This window comes from Lynx rufus, unplaced genomic scaffold, assembly GCF_022079265.1.
Source record: "Lynx rufus isolate CCGP_SWC_20201006 ecotype Redwood Valley unplaced genomic scaffold, mLynRuf1.p SCAF_41, whole genome shotgun sequence".
NCBI classification, from domain to species: Eukaryota; Metazoa; Chordata; class Mammalia; order Carnivora; family Felidae; genus Lynx; species Lynx rufus.
Genome location: NW_025814858.1, coordinates 2873602 through 2892808, shown reverse-complemented (window position 1 = coordinate 2892808; position 19207 = coordinate 2873602). Strand labels below are relative to the sequence as shown.

The following is a 19207-nucleotide window of genomic DNA, read 5'->3' as shown; positions in this document are numbered from 1 at the left end:
GTCATTGGTTATGCTGATATTAATTTCAGTGGGGATGGCGATGGGTCGGGGAGTCCGCCGGGGCAGGCAAAGCCAACAATCTTGGGCTAGACTCAGGTTAGAGATGTTTACGAGTGAGAAAGTGGCTTCTAGGATACACATTGTCTGAGGGTCTAACTCATAAGGGTCGTGCCTAGTGAGAATTAGGGGGTGGTAATTAAGCTGTGGATACATGTGTTTTGCAATTTCTTTAAGTTTCGCTTGCGTTTCTATCTGTCTGACAGTGTCTTGGGGTCCTCCGCCATCAGACACATGTATGGGGGCTCGAGGGTTCCAGCAGACGGCTTCTCCCACTGAGCCACGGCAGCCAGCCTGAAGTTGCATGTTATTATCATTAGCTTTTGCTGCCCTGACACTCTGTAGGATAGCTGTAAAGTAGGTTGTGGAATTGTCTGGCCCTATACATTGCTGATAGGAGTCATAACAAGAACTATGCATCGATTCCTGGAAAGTAGAGCAAGGGCATTCTGCTGTGGGGGGCAGGGGTTTAGGTTTGTCAACACATAACCACTGCTGTTTTTGGGGTCCTGTGATATCATAGGTCTGGGTTGAGTGAGCAATTGTGGTCCCACAGTCTTGGGTTTGAGTGTATATTCGCTGATAGTGACCACCCCTTCCTACAGAGCCAGCTATTAGTCTTTTACCATGTGGCAGGGTAAGGGTTTTAACTATGCCACCTCTGCAATCACAGGGCCTCCCATACAGAACTTCATACAATTTCTGTTTGTCAACGGGGGCATTTAGTCCTCCCTCTAGGAGTTTAAGGTTGAGGGCTAGTAGGACAAGGGTTGCTATCTTGAACATGTTTAGGGGAGGCACAGCGCAAGGTTAGTTTGAGGGGGTTTTTCTTACTCCGGTTTACAGTCCAAGTAATATTTTTATCAGTGTGTCCCACTAAGTCAGACAGCAGGTCGACAGGTTTTACGTGGGTGTGGTGAATCCAGGTGGGGAGGTTATCTACCTTGATGGCAGTGGGAGTCGTCAGGATGATTTGGTAAGGTCCTTTCCACCTGGGTTCGAGGTTTTCTTGTCTGTGTCGCTTGACGAGGACCCAGTCTCCTGGATGATACTGATGAGGAGTGGGTGGGAGCTCTGTCTCATACAGTTCTTTTAGTTTAGGCCACACGGCCTCATGAACCCGTTGTAGAGCCCTGAGAGAAGACAAGAGGCTGTTATCCTGGTCTAATTGAATGAGGTTTGACTTAAGATTAGGTATAATAGGTGTGGGTCTGCCAAACATGATTTCATAGGGTGTAAGGCCCAACTTGTATGGGGAGTTGCGAACCCTGTACAGAGCGTAGGGGAGTAACTCTACCCAATTAGCGCCAGTCTCCATAGTCAATTTAGTAAGGGTCTCTTTTAATGTTCTATTCATTCTTTCTATTTGTCCTGAGCTTTGGGGCCGGTAGGCACAATGTAATTTCCAATCTGCCCCAAGTACGGAAGCCAATCCCTGACTTACCTTAGAGATGAATGCAGGTCCATTGTCTGACCCTATCATGACTGGAAAACCATACCTGGGCAGGATTTCCTCTAGGATCTTTTTGGCTACTATCTGCGCCGTTTCCTTCTTGGTTGGAAAGGCTTCAGTCCATCCTGAAAAAGTGTCTATGAACACTAGTAAGTATTTATAGCCGTATTTGCCGGGCTTTACCTCGGTGAAGTCCACTTCCCAGTGGGCTCCTGGTATGGTTCCTCTTTTTCGGTGGCCTTGGACTGTGGTGTGTGGGTGCGCGTTTTGGAGTTGACATGTGGAACGGGCTGACACAACCCTTTCCGTCTGGTCAGAGATGTCTCTTAATACCACTTGAGATTGTCTGAGGAGATCTTGAAGTCTTCGGGGCCCCAAATGGGTAGAGTGGTGTATTTTTGTCAGGATTGCATGGCCCAATTTTTCGGGAAGGATAAGGCGGTCTCTAGAGTCCCTCCACCATCCATCTGTAACTTGGGTCATGGGGAGCTTGCGCATCCAGATAAGATCATCTTCTGAGTATTCAGGCTGTGGGGGTAAATCTCGGGGCCCTGGGTCTGGTAGCTGCGTAGGGAGTACTTGAATGGGGTTTTGTGCTACCTGGCATGCAGTCTGGTCAGCGAGGTTATTCCCTCGAGAGACTGAATCAGTTATTTTTTGGTGACCTGGGCAATGTACTATGGCCAATTTTTTAGGGGCCCAAATAGCGGCCAATAGGGCCAGAATTTCATCTTTATTTTTGATGTCTTTGCCTTCAGCAGTGAGTAGTCCCCTCTCACGGTATATTGCCCCATGTATGTGGGCCGTAGCAAAGGCATACCGGCTGTCCGTATATATAGTCACTTTGCGGTCCTGCCCCATTTTTAATGCTTGGGTTAATGCAATTAGTTCTGCCCTTTGGGCAGAAGTCCCTGGGGGCAGAGCCTTTGCCCATATCACTTCAGTCTCAGATGTCACTGCTGCCCCTGCATACCTCTGTCCTTGATGGACGAAGCTGCTTCCGTCAGTAAACCAGGTGACCTCAGCATCAGGTAATGGCCGGTCCTGTAGGTCTTCCCTTGTTCCATGGATCTGTGCTAGGACGTCGGCACAGTCATGGAGCGGGGAGTCCAGGTCAGGGTCGGGTAGCAGCGAGGCTGGATTTAAAGTTCGGGGAGGGGTGTATGTGATCCGCAAAGGATTTAACAGGAGTCCCTGATAGTGGACCATCCGAGCATTGCTCATCCACCTATCAGGGGGCTGCTTGAGTACTCCTTCAATGGCGTGGGGTGTGGTGACATGTAACTCTTGACCCAGGGACAGCTTATCAGCATCTTTAACCATTAGGGCTGTAGCCGCTATTATCCGGAGACAAGGGGGCCATCCTGCGGCTACAGGGTCCAGTTTTTTTGAAAGATAGGCCACTGGTCTGGGCCATGGACCTAAATGCTGGGTTAGCACTGCCTTGGCTATACCTTGGTGCTCATCCACATATAAGTGGAAAGGTTTAGAGATATCGGGCAGTCCCAGAGCCGGGGCCGATAGGAGAGCTCTCTTTATCTGTTGGAATGCCTGCTCAGCTTCCTCAGACCATTTAAATGATGGTTGGTTTTTAGAAACTGCGTAAAGGGGTTTGGCCATTTCAGCAAAACCTGGGATCCACAATCGGCAGAATCCCGCAGACCCCAGGAATTCTCTTACCTGTCGAGGCGTGTTGGGTCGCGGGATGCGGAGGACAGTCTCTTTCCGAGCATCAGTGAGCCATCTTTGTCCTCCTTTTAGTAAGTACCCCAGATATATTACCTCAGGCTTGCAGATTTGGGCCTTCTTAGCGGACGCGCGGTACCCTAGGTTCTCCAGCGTCTGTAGGAGGTTTTTTGTCCCCACGAGGCAGGCTTCTCGGGTCTCGGCTGCAACAAGGAGGTCATCTACATATTGTAGGAGAGACACATTTGGGTTTAATTTCCGGTACTCACTTAAATCTTCGTGGAGGGCTTCATCAAATAGGGTGGGGGAGTTTTTCAATCCTTGTGGAAGTCGGGTCCAGGTGAGTTGTCCATTTATGCCTCTTTCCGGGTCCGCCCATTCGAATGCAAAGATATCTTGGCTCTTGGGGGCCAAGGGCAGGCTGAAAAAGGCATCTTTTAAATCAAGAACAGTATACCATCGTTTGTCTGGGCTGCGGGTACTGAGAAGAGTATAAGGGTTGGGCACAGTAGGGTGTATGTCCATACCCCGTTTGTTGACCTCTCTTAGGTCTTGTACTGGCCGATAATCTCCACTATTAGGCTTGCGCACAGGCAACAAAGGGGTATTCCATGCCGAATGACATGGTCTAAGGATTTCGACGTCGAGGAGACGACGGATATGTGGGGTAATGCCCAGCCTGGCCTCTGCTGACATGGGGTACTGCTTGACCCTCACAGGGTCGGCCCCTGGCTTAACTTCTATGAATAGAGCAGGACGATGTTTTGCCAGCCCTATTCCCCCGGTTTCTGCCCAGGCTCCGGGACACAAGTGGAGCCAATAGCTAATATCCTGTTCCGGGAAGGGTGGAGTTTGGTGAAGCCGATATTCATCCAGTCGTATGGTGAGGACCGAGATGGGTTGGTCCTGGGAGTCAGTTACTTTAGGCCCTCCGGGCTGAAAGTGAATTTGAACTCCCATTTTTGTGAGGAGATCTCTTCCCAGCAAGGGGCAGGGATTATCTGGGATGACCAAAAAGGAGTGGGTTACCCTTCCTGTCCCTAGATCCACGGTTCATTGGGTGGTCCAAGGATATTTTTTAGTTCCTGTAGCTCCTTGGACCCAGGAGGACTTATCAGAGATTTTGCCATGAGGGATAGTGAGTACTGAATGCTGTGCTCCTGTGTCCACGAGGAATTGCACAGGGGTCCCCTCCACTTGTAGGATTACCCTGGGTTCGGGGAGGGGGTCCGAACCCCGTCTCCCCTATTCTGAGTTCTGGGTAAATAGGATGGGGGCCGCTTTGGTTTGCCATGGCTTTGACCCCGAGCGCAGTTGTTTCTTTTTGGGACAGTCACGAATCCAATGTCCTCTTTCTTTACAGTAGGCGCATTGGTCTTTGTCTAGGGGGCGCCTAGGGGGGCAAGTTTTCTGTTCTCCTGTGGGCCCTTGATCCTTTTGAACTATGGCGGCTAAAACTTTAGTCATTTCCCTGGTAGCTTTGAGCTGCTTATCCTCTGGAGCGTCCCGATTATTATATACTCGCTGAGCAATGCGGAGTAAATCTTGGATCTGTTTTCCTTCTAAATCCTCTAATTTTTGGAGTTTCTTTTTGATATCAGGGGCAGCCTGGTTTACAAATGACATTACAACAGCAGCCTGATTTTCAGGAGCCTCAGGGTCCATGGGAGTGTACTGCCTAAAGGCTTCCATTAATCTCTCTAAAAAGGTGACAGGGCTCTCTGTCTTACCTTGTACTACCGAGTACACCTTGGCCAGATTAGTGGGCTTGCGTGCTGCAGCCCGGAGACCCGCCATTAGAGTCTGGCGATAAATGAGCAGTCGTCCCCTACCTTCTGCCGCGTTGTAGTTCCAGTCAGGCCGAGTCAGGGGAAATGCTGCATTAATGAGGTCAGGGTTAACAGTGGGTCGACCGTCTTCCCCGGGGACCAGCTTCCGCGCTTCAAGTTGAATTCTCTCTCTCTCCTCCGTGGTAAATAGGATTCGCAAAAGCTGTTGGCAGTCATCCCAGGTAGGCTGGTGGGTGAACATTATGCTCTCTAGGAGGGCTATAAGATCTTTAGGGTTATCAGAAAACCGAGCGTTTTGAATTTTCCAATTATAAAGGTAACTGGTGGAAAAGGGCCAATACTGGAGTCGGGGATTGCCCATTTCATCGGGGGGTCCTATTTCCCACAGGGGTAAGGCTACAGTGGAGTCGGGGAAGCGAGAGCTTGGCTCACGCTGGGTGCGCCCGCGAGTTCGGCCGGCTGGCCCTTCATGGTTGGTTACATTTTCAATAGGGCTTGGTGCGGCCGCTGCTTGTAGCCTCCCTGGTTCTGGCACAGCTGCCGCTTCCTGCTCCCCCGGTTCCCCTTGAGGGGCAACCAGCGGGGCAATTGGTGGGGCAGCTGCTGCGGGCAGGGCCTGGGGTGCAAGGGGAGGGGGTAGATAGGGTGGAGGGTCCAGGGATAGTAGGTCCTGGCTATCGGGCAATATGGGATTTAGGGGTGCTGAGGGGGTCGCGGCTTGGTTGGGTCAGTGGAGCGGGCCGCGAGAATCTTACAGGACCCTGAGGAAAGGAAGGGGGACATCCAGGGTGGAGGGTTCTCAATAAGATCTTGCCAGAAGAGGATGTAGGGAACCTGGTCTGGGTGACCTTCCTCTCCTGGCCAGAGGGTTTTGGCCCTTACCTTGGCAACTATAGGCAAACAAAAAGTGCCCTCAGTAGGCCAGCCCACCCCGAAAGTGGGCCACTCTGACTGGCAGAAAGTGATGAGTCTTGACCGGCGGATGTCCAGGCTTAGGTTATGGCCTCTAGCCTGAACATCCTTGAAATTAGCTAGAAGAAGGGAGAGAGGTGTACTCTGGTTTTGTCCCATAGCCTGTATAGGAAAAAATAAATGGGCCAAGTTAGTTTCTGTTCCGGAAGCGAGTTGGATACACCTGCAGGGGAGAAGAGACAAGTTAAATCGCAAGCGTGGCGGCAAACAGAAAGTGCCTTGGAGAAGAGACCAGATACAGAACGGGTGTCCGTAACCCGAACAAAGAGTTCTGATGGGCCAAAATAGTGCCCCAGACGGGAGCCAGAGGACGTCTCCTATTGGTCCCCACTGACTGCCCTATAGCGCGTCCGCCAGGGCTAGATCAGTCACTGATACAGATCCCGCACGGGAGAGCCAGAAACGGTCAGACAACTGACACAGACACAGACACAGATACAGACACAGACACAGATACAGACACAGACACAGACAGAGCCGGCTAACTCACCGATCGGTCTCAGAAATGACCCGTTGACTTGGGGTCTGGTGGGTTTGGGGGAGGGCCTTCCCGGCCAATGCACCAAATGAAACGCCCAGAGTCTAAAAGACCCCCAAAAACGAACCACCAGAATCCAGAGTCAAAGCTAAGCAGCAAGGGTCATTTATTGCAGGTTCGAACCTGGACCTCTGCGCCCTCGTTGCCGGTGACGCCGAGAGGTCCTGAGAGAGGTTTTTACACCCCTTTTATAGACAGGTACAAACAAGTCATGGGAAAATCAGGAATACACGGATGTGCTAAGCAATAACGATTGATCAGAAATCCACGGATGTGCCAAGTAACAATGGTTGATCAAGAATATACGGTTGTGCCAGGCAACTATGATTGATCAGAAATACAGGGGCGCGCCAAGCAATTGTACAGAAGCGGAACAAGCTGGTTAAGCTTGGTTAGGTTTCAGTTTCCCATAACTTAAGCTTTTAAGTTTTAATTTTCTCAGGCCTTTCACTTTCTTCCAACAGGTCCTTGGATTGCCAGCCCGGAAGCAGCCTGAGTGTGAACTCGTATTTGTACGTGTGCTGTTACTTCCTCCCTTGTTGAAAAATGCAAATCTCCCTGGTGTACTTAAAATATGCCATTAATTACCGAACATTGTCTGGGTTTGGAAAGAAAAGAAAAAAGAAAAAGAAAAGAGAGTACATAATTGGAGACTCCCTTTCACTCTGAAGATGTTCTGGGCAACATGGAAGGAAGTCACTGGAGTGTGACTGGCTGTCACCCGGAGCCGGCTGGTGACAGTGGCTGCGAGTGCCACACGGCAGAAAGCTGCAGCCTTGGGAGGCATAGCTCCCAAGTCTTGGAAGCCTTCGGAGGGCAGAGACACTGTCCCTGCTCAAGGAGACCTTGGGTGGGCACTGAGGAAGCGGCTTTGTTTGACCGCGTGGTCTGAAAACCTGCAGGGCCCAGCCCACGCTGCACATGTCCAGCAGGGGACACAGGCGTCTGCTCTGGCAGAAGAGGCACCAAGACAACTCCCTCTAAGCCAAACCTTCAAAGAGGCGCCTGGTGTCCTCCCGCGCAAAGGTCTGCAATGGGCCTGCCTTGCGCACGTCCTCCCTCTAGAGTCTCCTGCTTTCTGTTCAAGTTTACTTATGCTTGTTTCCCACGTCATCATGCTCAACAGACAGGAGGGCTGGCTAGGAGCCCTCCAGCCCTGGATCAGAGATGCACAACAGGAAGGCATATGTCCTGGCTGCACCGCGTGGGCTGGCGGTTTCAAAGGCCAGGGACGGTGCCGGGGGCCCAGCCACACATGGCAGGTAGTCGCAGGCTGCTTCTAGTCCTCTCCACTGCCTTTGTGTTTTGCATCTCAGGAGCCTGAGTTCCGTGCAGTGCCCTGCAAAGCCGGGCATAGAGACAGCCCCGTGGAGTGCTCAGGAAGAGTGGGAAACGGGGGAAAGAGAACCGGCGGGCTCCCTGCCAATAGCTCTGAACAATGGCGTGGAGTAGTGTGGGCCCCACGCAGCTTAGATCAAGTAGAAGTCGTGTTCTTGCTCCTCCTCCATCAAGACAGCAGCCTGCGCATCCCTGGCTGTCAGGCTTGGACTCTGGGCCGAGTGACCATCCTCCAGGAACGGCGTGCTGTGTCCACGGGGCAGATGCTGTGGGCAGAGGTCGCATCGCGCCACCAACCGGAGCAGTGGAAACCCGAGTGAAGGGAGAAGGGCCCACAGTGGCCACCTCCCACTGCCTGCCTGAACACAAACAGGCCCATCGGGTGACCTGCCTCAAAACAGCGACGAGCCCTGCCTGCTCACCTTCCCCCTGGAAGACAGCCCCGCACCTCCACTGCATGACAGACGGCCTCTCCCTCCCCCTCTGTCCTGACCCAAGACACCAATAAACTTCTGTCTCCTTTTTTCTGCCTCCGGTGAATCTGTCACCATATACATACATATGTGTGTGTGTATATATATATGTGTGTATATATATGTGTGTATGTGTGTGTGTGTGTGTGTGTGTATACACACACATATATATATGTGTGTATATATATGTGTACATACATGTATATATATCCATATATATACATATATATGGATATATATACACACACATGTGTATGTGTATGTGTATATGTGTATATGTATATGTGTATATTTGTATATGTATATATGTATGTATATATATGTATATGTTTGGACTCTTTCCATACTTTGGCTATTGTCGATAGTGCTGCTATAAACATTGGGGAGCATGTGCCCCTTCGAAACAGCATATTCGTATCCCTTGGATATTGCAATTGCTGCCTCACAGGATAGTTCTACTTTAGTTTTTGAAGAACCTCCATACTGTTTTCCAGAATGGCTGCACCATCTTGCATTCCCACCAATGATGCAACAGTGATCCTCTTTCTCTGCATGGTCAGCAACATCTGTTGTTGCCTGACTTGCTAACGTTAGCCATTCTGACAGGTGTAAGGTAGTATCTCATTGTGTTTTTACTTGTATTTCACTGATGATGAATGAAATTGAGCATTTTTTCACGTGTCAGTTGGCCATCTGGATGTCTTCTTTGGAGAAGGGTCTATTCATGTCTTTTGCCCACTTCTTCACTGGATCATTTGCTTTTTGGGGGGTTTGAGTTTGATAAGTTCTTTATAGATTTTGGATACGAACCCTTTATCTGATATGTTACTTGCAAATATCTTCTCCCATTCTTTCACTAGCCTTTTAGATTTGCTGATTGTTTCCTACGCTGTGCAGACGTTTTTATTTTGATGAGGTCCCGGAAATTCGTTTTTGTTGTTTCCCTTCTCTCCAGAGGACATGTTGAGTAAGAAGTTGCTGGGGCCAAGATCAAAGAGACTTTTGCCTGCTGCTCCTCGAGGCTTTCGGTGGCTTCCTGTCTTACATTTAGGTCTTTCATCATTTTGAGTTTGTTTTTGTGTATGGACTAAGAAAGTGGTCCAGGTTCATTCTTCTGCATGTCGCTGTCCACTTTTCCCAGCACCACTGGCTGAAGAGACTGTCTTTATTCCATTGGATAGTCTTTCATCTTTGTCAAAGATTAGTTGGACATATGTTTGCTGGTCCATTTCTGGGTTCTCCATTCTGTTCCATTGATCTGAGTGTCTGTTGTTGTGCCAGTATCATACTGTCGTGATGATGATTACAGCTTTGTATCATCAACTATAGCTTGAAGTCTGGGATTGTGAGGCCTCCTGCTTTGGTTTTCTTTTTCAAGATTGCTTTGGGTATTCGGGGTCTTTTCTGGTTCCAAACAAATTTTAGGATTATTTGTTCTAGCTCTGTGAAGAATGTTGGTGTTACTTTGATAGGGATTGCGTTGAATACGTAGATTGCTTTGGGTGGTATCGACATTTTAACAATAGATGTTCTTCCTATCCAGGAGCATGGAATCTTTTTCCATTTCCTTGTGTATCTTCTTCAGTTTCTTTCATAAGCTTTTTATTGTTTTCAGTGTATGGATTTTCCACCTCTTTCGTTAGATTTATTCCTAGGTATTTTGTGGGTTTTTGTGCAACTGTAAATGGGATCAATTCCTTGATTTCTCTTTCTGTGGCTTCGTTGTTGGTGTATAGGAATGCAACCTATTTCTGTGCATTGATTTTATATCCTGCAACTTTGCTGAATCCATGGATCAGTTCTAGCAGTTTTGGGGTGGAATCTTTTGGGTTTTCCATATCGAGTATCATGTCATCTGTGAAGAGTGAAAGTTTGACCTCCTCCTGGCTGATTTGGATGCCTTTTATTTCTTTGTGTTGCCTGATTGCAGAGGCTAAGACTTCCAATTAATTCTCTGTTGAATAATAGTGGAGATAGTGAACATCTCTGTCTTGTTCTGACCTTAGGGGGAAAGTTCTCAGTTTTTCCCTATTGAGGATGATGTTAGCGTTGGGTCGTTCATATATGGCTTTTATGATCTCCAGTTAGGCTCCTTCTATCCCTACTTTCTTGAGGGATTTTATCAAGAAATGTTGCTGTATTTTTTCAAATGCTTTTTCTGCACCTATTGAGAAGACCATATGGTTCTTGTCCTTTCTTTTATTGATGTGATGAATCACATTAATTATTTTGTGGATATGGAACCACCCCTGCATCCCAGGTATAACTTCCAGTTGGTTGCGGTGAATAATTTTTTTTTAATATGTTGTTGGATCCGGTTGGCTAATACCTTGTTGAGGAACTTTGCATCCATGTTCGTCAGGGAAATTGGTCTATAGTTCTCTTTGTTAGTGGCGTCTCTGTCTGGTTTTGGAATCAAGGTAACGCTGGCTTCATAGAACGAGCTTGGAAGTTGTCCTTCCATTTCTATTTTTTTGGAACAGTTTCAAGAGAATAGGTGTTAACTCTTCCTTAAGTGTTTGGTAGAATTCCTCTGGAAAACCATCTGGCCCTGGAATCTTGTTTTTTTGGCAGATTTTTTTTTTATTACTAATTCGATTTCCTTACTGATTATGGGTTTGTTCACATTTTCTATCTATTCCTGTTTCAGCTTTGGTAGTGTATATATTTCTAGGAATTTGTCCATTTCTTCCAGATAGTGCATTTTAGTGGCATGTAATTGTTCATAATATTCTCTTATTATTGTTTTAATTTCTGTTGTGTTGGTTGTGATTTCACCTCTTTCATTCTTGATTGTGCTTATTTGGTTCCTTTCCTTTTTCTTCTTGATCAAACTGGCTAGTGGTTTATCAATTCTGTTAATTCTTTCAAAGAACCAGCTTCTGGTTTCATTGATCTGTTCTAGTGTTTGTTTGTTTGTTTGTTTTTGGTTTTGATACCATTAATTTCTGCTCTAATGTGTGTTATTTCCTGTCTTCTGGTGTTTTTGGGTTTTATTTGGTGTTGTTTTCCAGCTCCTTAAGGCATAAGGTTAGGTTTTGTCTCTGAGATCGTTCTTCCTTTTTTAGGAAGGCCTGCGTTGCTATATACGTTCCTCTTATGACCACCTTTGCTGCATCGCAGATGTTTTCGGTTGTGGTGCTATCATTTTCATTGACTTCCATATACTTAATTTCCTCTTTCACTTCTGTGTTAGCCCATTCAATTTTTGGTAGGATGTTCTTCGGTCTCCAAGTATGTGTTACCTTTACAAATTGTTTCTTGTGGTTGATTTGAGTTTCATATCATTGTGGCCTGAGAATATGCACGGTATGATCTTGATCATTTTGTACTTACTTAGGGCTGATTTGTGTCCCAGTATATGGTCTATTCTGGAGAATGTTCCATGTGCACTGGACAAGAAGGTATATTCTGATGCTTTAGGATGATGCTAAAGGTATATGTATATGTATATATATATATATTCCGCCACTCCTTTGTGGCCTGCCAAGTTTCTGTGGATAGGTCTGCTGCAAACCTGATGTGTCTTCCCTTGTAGGTTAGGGACTTTTTTATTTTTTCCCTTGCTGCTTTCATTATTCTCTCCTTGCCTGAGTATTTTGTGAATTTGACTATGATATGGCTTGTTGATGGTCGGTTTTTGTTGAATCTAATGGGAGTCCTCTGTGCTTCCTGGATTTTGATGTCTGTACCTGTCCACACTTTAGGAAAGTTTTCTGCTATGATTTGCTCACATAACCTTTCTACCCCTATTTCTCTCTCTTCCTCCTCTGGGTCCTCTATGACTCTGATGTTTTTCCCTTTTAATGAGTCACTGATTTCTCTACTTCTTAAATCGTGCTCTTTTGCCTTAATCTCCCTCTTTGTTTCTGTTTCGTTCTTCTCTATAAGTTTGTGCCCTATATTCTCAGAAAACTGATTCTCTGTTCTGCCTTGTTCATCCTTACCGCCACTGCATCCATCTGTGATTGCAGCACAGTTATAGCATTTTAAATTTAATTCTGGATATTTTTTACTTCTCTTTTCTCTGCAGAAGGGGATTCTAATCTATGTTCGACTCCAGCTAGTATTCTTGTTATCGGGATTCTAAATTCTTGTTGAGACATGTTTCTTGTATCTGTGTTGGCTAAATCCCTGGCTGTCATTTCTCTGCGCTCTTTCTTTTGGGGTGAGTTCCTTGGTTTTGTCATTTTGAAGGGAGAAAAGGAATTAATGAAGTAGAAAAATTGAAATTAAAAAAAATTAAAATAAAATAATATTAAAATCAAAAATTAAACACACACACACACACACACACACACACACACATCTAATAGATGATGCTACACCCTAGGCGTGCTTTGGTCTGGGTGTTAACGTGGTTTGACAGATTAGAGAAATGAAAAAAAAGGGGGGGTGAAAAAAGACGGAAATCGTTTGAGACTTTGAGAAAATGATTACACTTAAGTAGACTAAAATGAGATGATGTGGGTAAAATAGAATTTGAAAAAGTTATACACAATAGTAGAGAATATAGTATAAAAATTATAGAAAAATATTTTTAGTAAAAATTAATAAGAAATATGAATATTTAGTTTTTTTTAGTTAAGAAAAAAGAAAAGAAATGAAAAAGAGTACAAAGATAAAAAAAGAAAAAAGAAAATAAGAAATATTTTGAAAATTTGTAAAAGTCAAAACACTGTAGTAGTTGAAATAAAATGATGGGAGTAAGATAGAATTTGAAAAAAATTACAAAAGCAAAAAAATAGAGTAATAAAAATTAAATAAAAATATTTTAAAATAATTTTATTTTTTATTTATTTTTTTTTTAATTTTTTTTTCCAACGTTTTTATTTTATTTTTGGGACAGAGAGAGACAGAGCATTAACGGGGGAGGGGCAGAGAGAGAGGGAGACACAGAATCGGAAACAGGCTCCAGGCTCTGAGCCATCAGCCCAGAGCCCGACGCAGGGCTCGAACTCCCGGACCGCGAGATCGTGACCTGGCTGAAGTCGGACGCTCAACTGACTGCGCCACCCAGGCGCCCCTAAAAGAATTTTAAAGTAAAAATGAAGTTTTTCTCTTTCTGCCTTCAAGAAAAAAAGAAATGAAAAAGAGAAAAAAGAAAAACAAAGAAAAAAGGGAAATTGCTTGAATATTTGAAAAGGTGAGTACACTGAGGTAGATTAAAATAAAATGATAGATTTTTCCCTGAGATCAGGAACACGACAGGGATGCCCACTCTCACCGTTGTTGTTTAACATAGTGCTGGAAGTGCTAGCATCAGCAATCAGACAACAAAAGGAAATCAAAGGCATCAAAATTGGCAAAGATGAAGTCAAGCTTTCGCTTTTTGCAGATGACATGATATTATACATGGAAAATCCGATAGACTCCACCAAAAGTCTGCTAGAACTGATACATGAATTCAGCAAAGTTGCAGGATACAAAATCAATGTACAGAAATCAGTTGCATTCTTATACACTAACAATGAAGCAACAGAAAGACTAATAAAGAAACTGATCCCATTCACAATTGCACCAAGAAGCATAAAATACCTAGGAAAAAATCTAACCAAAGATGTAAAGGATCTGTATGCTGAAAACTATAGAAAGCTTATGAAGGTAATTGAAGAAGATTTAAAGAAATGGAAAGACATTCCCTGCTCATGGATTGGAAAAATAAATATTGTCAAAATGTCAATACTACCCAAAGCTATCTACACATTCAATGCAATCCCAATCAAAATTGCACCAGCATTCTTCTCGAAACTAGAACAAGCAATCCTAAAATTCATATGGAACCACAAAAGGCCCCGAATAGCCAAAGGAATTTTGAAGAAGAAGACCAAAGCAGGAGGCATCACAATCCCAGACTTCAGCCTCTACTACAAAGCTGTCATCATCAAAACAGCATGGTTTTGGCACAAAAACAGACACACAGACCAACGGAATAGAATAGAAACCCCAGAACTAGACCCACAAACGTATGGCCAACTCATCTTTGACAAAGCAGGGAAGAACATCCAATGGAAAAAAGACAGCCTCTTTAACAAATGGTGCTGGGAGAACTGGACAGCAACATGCAGAAGGTTGAAACTAGACCACTTTCTCACACCATTTACAAAAATAAACTCAAAATGGATAAAGGACCTAAATGTGAGACAGGAAACCATCAAAACCTTAGAGGAGAAAGCAGGAAAAGACCTCTCTGACCTCAGCCGTAGCAATCTCTTACTCGACACATCCCCAAAGGCAAGGGAATTAAAAGCAAAAGTGAATTACTGGGACCTTATGAAGATAAAAAGCTTCTGCACAGCCAAGGAAACAACCAACAAAACTAAAAGGCAACCAACGGAATGGGAAAAGATATTTGCAAATGACATATCGGACAAAGGGCTAGTATCTAAAATCTATAAAGAGCTCACCAAACTCCACACACGAAAAACAAATAACCCAGTGAAGAAATGGGCAGAAAACATGAATAGACACTTCTCTAAAGAAGACATCCAGATGGCCAACAGGCACATGAAAAGATGTTCAGCGTCGCTCCTTATCAGGGAAATACAAATCAAAACCACACTCAGGTATCACCTCACGCCAGTCAGAGTGGTCAAAATGAACAAATCAGGAGACTATAGATGCTGGAGAGGATGTGGAGAAACGGGAACCCTCTTGCACTGTTGGTGGGAATGCAAATTGGTGCAGCCGCTCTGGAAAGCAGTGTGGAGGTTCCTCAGAAAATTAAAAATAGACCTACCCTATGACCCAGCAATAGCACTGCTAGGAATCTACCCAAGGGATACAGGAGTACTGATGCATAGGGGCACTTGTACCCCAATGTTCATAGCAGCACTGTCAACAATAGCCAAATTATGGAAAGAGCCTAAATGTCCATCAACTGATGAATGGATAAAGAAATTTTGGTTTATATACACAATGGAATACTACGTGGCAATGAGAAAAAATGAAATATGGCCTTTTGTAGCAACGTGGATGGAACTGGAGAGTGTGATGCTAAGTGAAATAAGCCATACAGAGAAAGACAGATACCATATGGTTTCACTCTTATGTGGATCCTGAGAAACTTAACAGAAACCCAATGGGGAGAGGAAGGAAAAAAAAAAAAAAAGAGGTTAGAGTGGGAGAGAGCCAAAGCATAAGAGACTGTTAAAAACTGAGAACAAACTGAGGGTTGATGGGGGGTGGGAGGGAGGGGCGGGTGGGTGATGGGTATTGAGGAGGGCACCTTTTGGGATGAGCACTGGGTGTTGTATGGAAACCAATCTGTCAATAAACTTCATATAAAAAAAATAAAATAAAATGATAGAAGTAAAGTAGAATTTGAAAAAAAGTACACAAGGGAAAAATTTTACAAACAAAAACTAAAGACAGATATTTTTTAATAAAAATTGAAAATAAAATGAGTTTTTTTCTTTCTGTATTCAAGAAAAAGAAAAGAATTCTAACAACGAAAAAGGAAAAGAGAAAAAAAGAAAAAAAATGAATAGATGAAACTGCTAACAGATTGAAGTAGGACTGAAATGGCTTCATTTTCCCCTACAGATCAGTCCATGTAGCTCTTTGTAGTCCATAAATTAAGCCGGGGATGAGTTTTTGTTTTTGAAGAGCAAAGTTGGCCCAGTTGGGCAGGGCTTCATGTAACAGCTCTGCTCTCCACTAGATGGCGCTGCTAGCCTACTGTGGTTGATTGTTCCAGCGCATAGGCATTGTGCCAGTGGTGAAAATGGCGCCACCCAGTTACCAAGTCTGTTCTCCTGGATCTTCAATCGCTCACCGGTCCTCCATCTTCAGCTCTCATCCACTCCCCACTTATGCACTCTCCGTGACCAGGCCCAAGGCAGTACTCTGTCCCAAGTTTTGTCTCAGATGCGGCTGTTTTCCCCCAGCCCCTTACATCTGACAGACTGCGGCTTTGATCTGTTCCACCCCTCTGTGGGAGGGTCTCACCGAGCAATGGCCAAATAAGCAACGGCGGAGGTTGGCTGCACCCAGGAATGCCCGCCGGACTCTGCTGTTGCCAGTACCCCGACACTGTGGCCAGGTGCCAGCCCGCCCCCAGAAAAGATCGCGAGACAGTGTAGCATCAGTGTTTCAGGGATTATGGAAAATCGCAACACAGATCTGGCGCCAGGCTTCACCCTCAACAACCTTGCCCCAGCACCAGCGAATGTGGCTGTCTTCCAGGGTCTTCTGGGACCAGGTGGCGTCAACAGTCTCTACCAAATGGTCTTCCAGCAGTGAAACCACTTTTCCCCATGTGGCCTGAGAACCTCCCAGACCCCACTCTGTTCCTGGGGATTCACCTTTCCTACCAGAGCACTGCCAGGTATCGAGCTGAGGAGTTGCAGCCTTTGCACTCCGCTTGTTTACAGTCTTAATGGAATTTAAATCCTCTGCTTTCTCCGTGGTCCTTTCTCCCTTTTTAGTTTCGTTCCTGTGGGTGTTTCCAATTTTCTACTTTCTCTCCAGCTGCTTTTGGAGAGGCGTCCTTTTCCCGTATGTTTTCTCCCTCCCCCAGTCTCCGTCCTCTCTCTGCCCACAAAATGGGTTCCCTACCTTTTGGGGCTTCTTGCTCCCCAAGCTCAGCTCTTTGTGTCGCATACTTGCTGAAGTCTGTGGTTCAGGTTGTGCACATTGTTGTGTTATACTTCCAATCAGTTTCTAGGTGTGTAGGATGGTTTAGTGTTGGTCTGGCTGTATTTCATGGATGTGAGACACACAAAAAGCTTCCATGCTGTTCTGCCCTTCTGGCTCCTCCCCCAGGATATCATTTATCGTAGCTGAGAGTGCAGTATCCTTCGTTATACCTGGGAGTGTGAATACATTCAATCTGCCTGGATGTGCTGTCTACATTTTCCTGCCCTGGAGAGCAATATCCATCATGTTCCCTTTGTTGCTGTGTCTCTTATACTGCCTGAGAGCATGATCTGTTTCATTATGTCTAGAGTAAGATTTCTGGTTTATTGCCTTGAGGAGAAATCCCAGTCTCCTAACATGGGAGTGTCACCTTTTTCTCCTTTTGGGAAAATGGTTTCCATCATTTCCATGAATTTTCCTGGGAGCATGATCTCCAACATTTCTCCCTGTAGGGCAGTCTACAATTCCTGCCTGAACGTGTCATCTCTGTCATACTTACTGGGTGTGAGAAACCATAGTTCTGCATAGAAAGGCCATCTCTTTCATCCTGCCATTGAGCACAGTCTGCATAATCCTGACTGGAGGTGACTCTCCCTCTTCCAGCCTGGGAGACTGACGTACTTCATCATGCTTAGCAACATGAACTATATCATTCTGTCTGGAATTCAAGTTCTCAGACATACCGTCTGGAACATGATGTCAGTCAACCTGCCTGGGACTGCTGTTTTATTCATCCTACCTGGTAGCACATATCTTGCATGCTGCTTCAGAGAACCCTATGGTCATTTACCTTGCTAGAACAATCATCGTCATCCTGCTTGGGAGCATCATCTCTTTCATCCCATGTCAGGGTCTGGAAGAAGGACCTCTTTCATCATACGCTGGAGTACCATCTACAAATTCTACTTGGGACTGCATATCTGTCACCCTTCCTCAGAGCACAATCTCCAGCATCCTGCCTATGAAGACTGTCTTCATCATCCACCCAGGGAGCATCTTCTCCAACATTTTCCCTGGAGCACATCTCCTTATCCTGCCTGGAAGAGTGGTTACCTTCATCCTGCATGGGACATCCATCTCCGTCGTCCTGTCTTGGTGCCTGGGAGAATGATTTTTCTTTTCATCTTGCACTGGAGTGCCGTCTAAGAAACCTGCCTGGTAGCACGTATGGGTCATCCATCATGGGGGCATGATCTTCACCATCCTGCCTCATAAGACCATATCCTTCATCCTGCCAGGGAGCATGTTCTCCAACATCTTGCCTAGGAACATGTCTCTCTCACCATGCCTGGAATAGAGGTCCCCTTCATCTCTAGGACCTCTACCTCTGTCATGCTTTCCAGGAGCGCCGACTCTGTCATCGTGGCAGGAAGCACAAACTCACTTTCGTCATGGGGAACCATTTCTCTCATCCTGTCTGGTAGTGCAGTATCCCTCATCCTGTCATGGAGGGCCTTATCTCTCTTTTTGCCTGGGATCACCATATCCATCATCCTGCCTAGGTGTGTGGTCTCCCTGTGCCTCGTTTCCTGAAAAAGGATGGTATCCTTCTTCCTGCTTGGATCATGATCTCTGTCATGCTGCCTGGGTGCGGATCCATGTCATCCTGTTTAGATGGCCATCTCAGAAATCCAGTCTGGGAGCATGTTTTCAGACATTCTACCTGGGAGTGAGATGCCTTTCATCCTACATGGGAGAGGCCTCTCCATCATCCATATGTGGAATGCAATTTCTATTGTTTTACCTGAGTAGCGATCTCTGTCACCCTGCCTGGGGACATGGGCTCCTTCTTTCAAGGTGGAAACACCATCTGTCATTGTGGCAGGGAGCGTGGAAGCCACATAGTTCCTGGTTATACTATATCCACCATCACCTGGGGACATGAACTCCATCTTCCCGAGTAAAAGTGCTCTTATATCAACCTGTCTAGGAGTACAATATGCCTTATCTTGCATGGGAAAGCCTCCTCTTCATCTTTTTTGCAAGCACAGTCTCAGTCATCATGTCTTGAAGCATGATATTATTCACCCTACTTGAGAGTGTCTTGCCCTTCATTGTACCTGAATGTGTGATTACCTTCAAACAGACTGGGAGTGCCTTCTAAATTATCTCCTCTCAGAGCACGATCTCCATCATGCTCTTGTGGTGTATCATGTCTATCGTACTGCCTGGGAAGGCCCATGTCTCTCATCATACCTGGATGCACAATATCCTTCAACCTACCTGGATACCCAGTGTATGACATCCTGTCTCAGAGTGC

At 45.6% G+C, this 19207-nt stretch overlaps 1 protein-coding gene across 1 annotated transcript; it reads right to left on the bottom strand.

Annotated features, from left to right (window-relative positions):
• Positions 1 to 1452: 1452 nt before the first annotated feature.
• LOC124525419 (uncharacterized) lies at positions 1453 to 18308 on the bottom strand (the record flags this gene model as incomplete). Its single annotated transcript, XM_047097799.1, has 7 exons — positions 18231 to 18308; positions 17738 to 17800; positions 5419 to 5602; positions 4927 to 5073; positions 2965 to 3108; positions 2531 to 2847; positions 1453 to 2110 (listed from the first exon to the last, which is right to left on the bottom strand). Coding segments are annotated over exons 1-7 (1591 nt in total), but the record flags the coding sequence as incomplete, so codon positions are not given.
• Between the last annotated feature and the right edge of the window lie 899 nt (positions 18309 to 19207).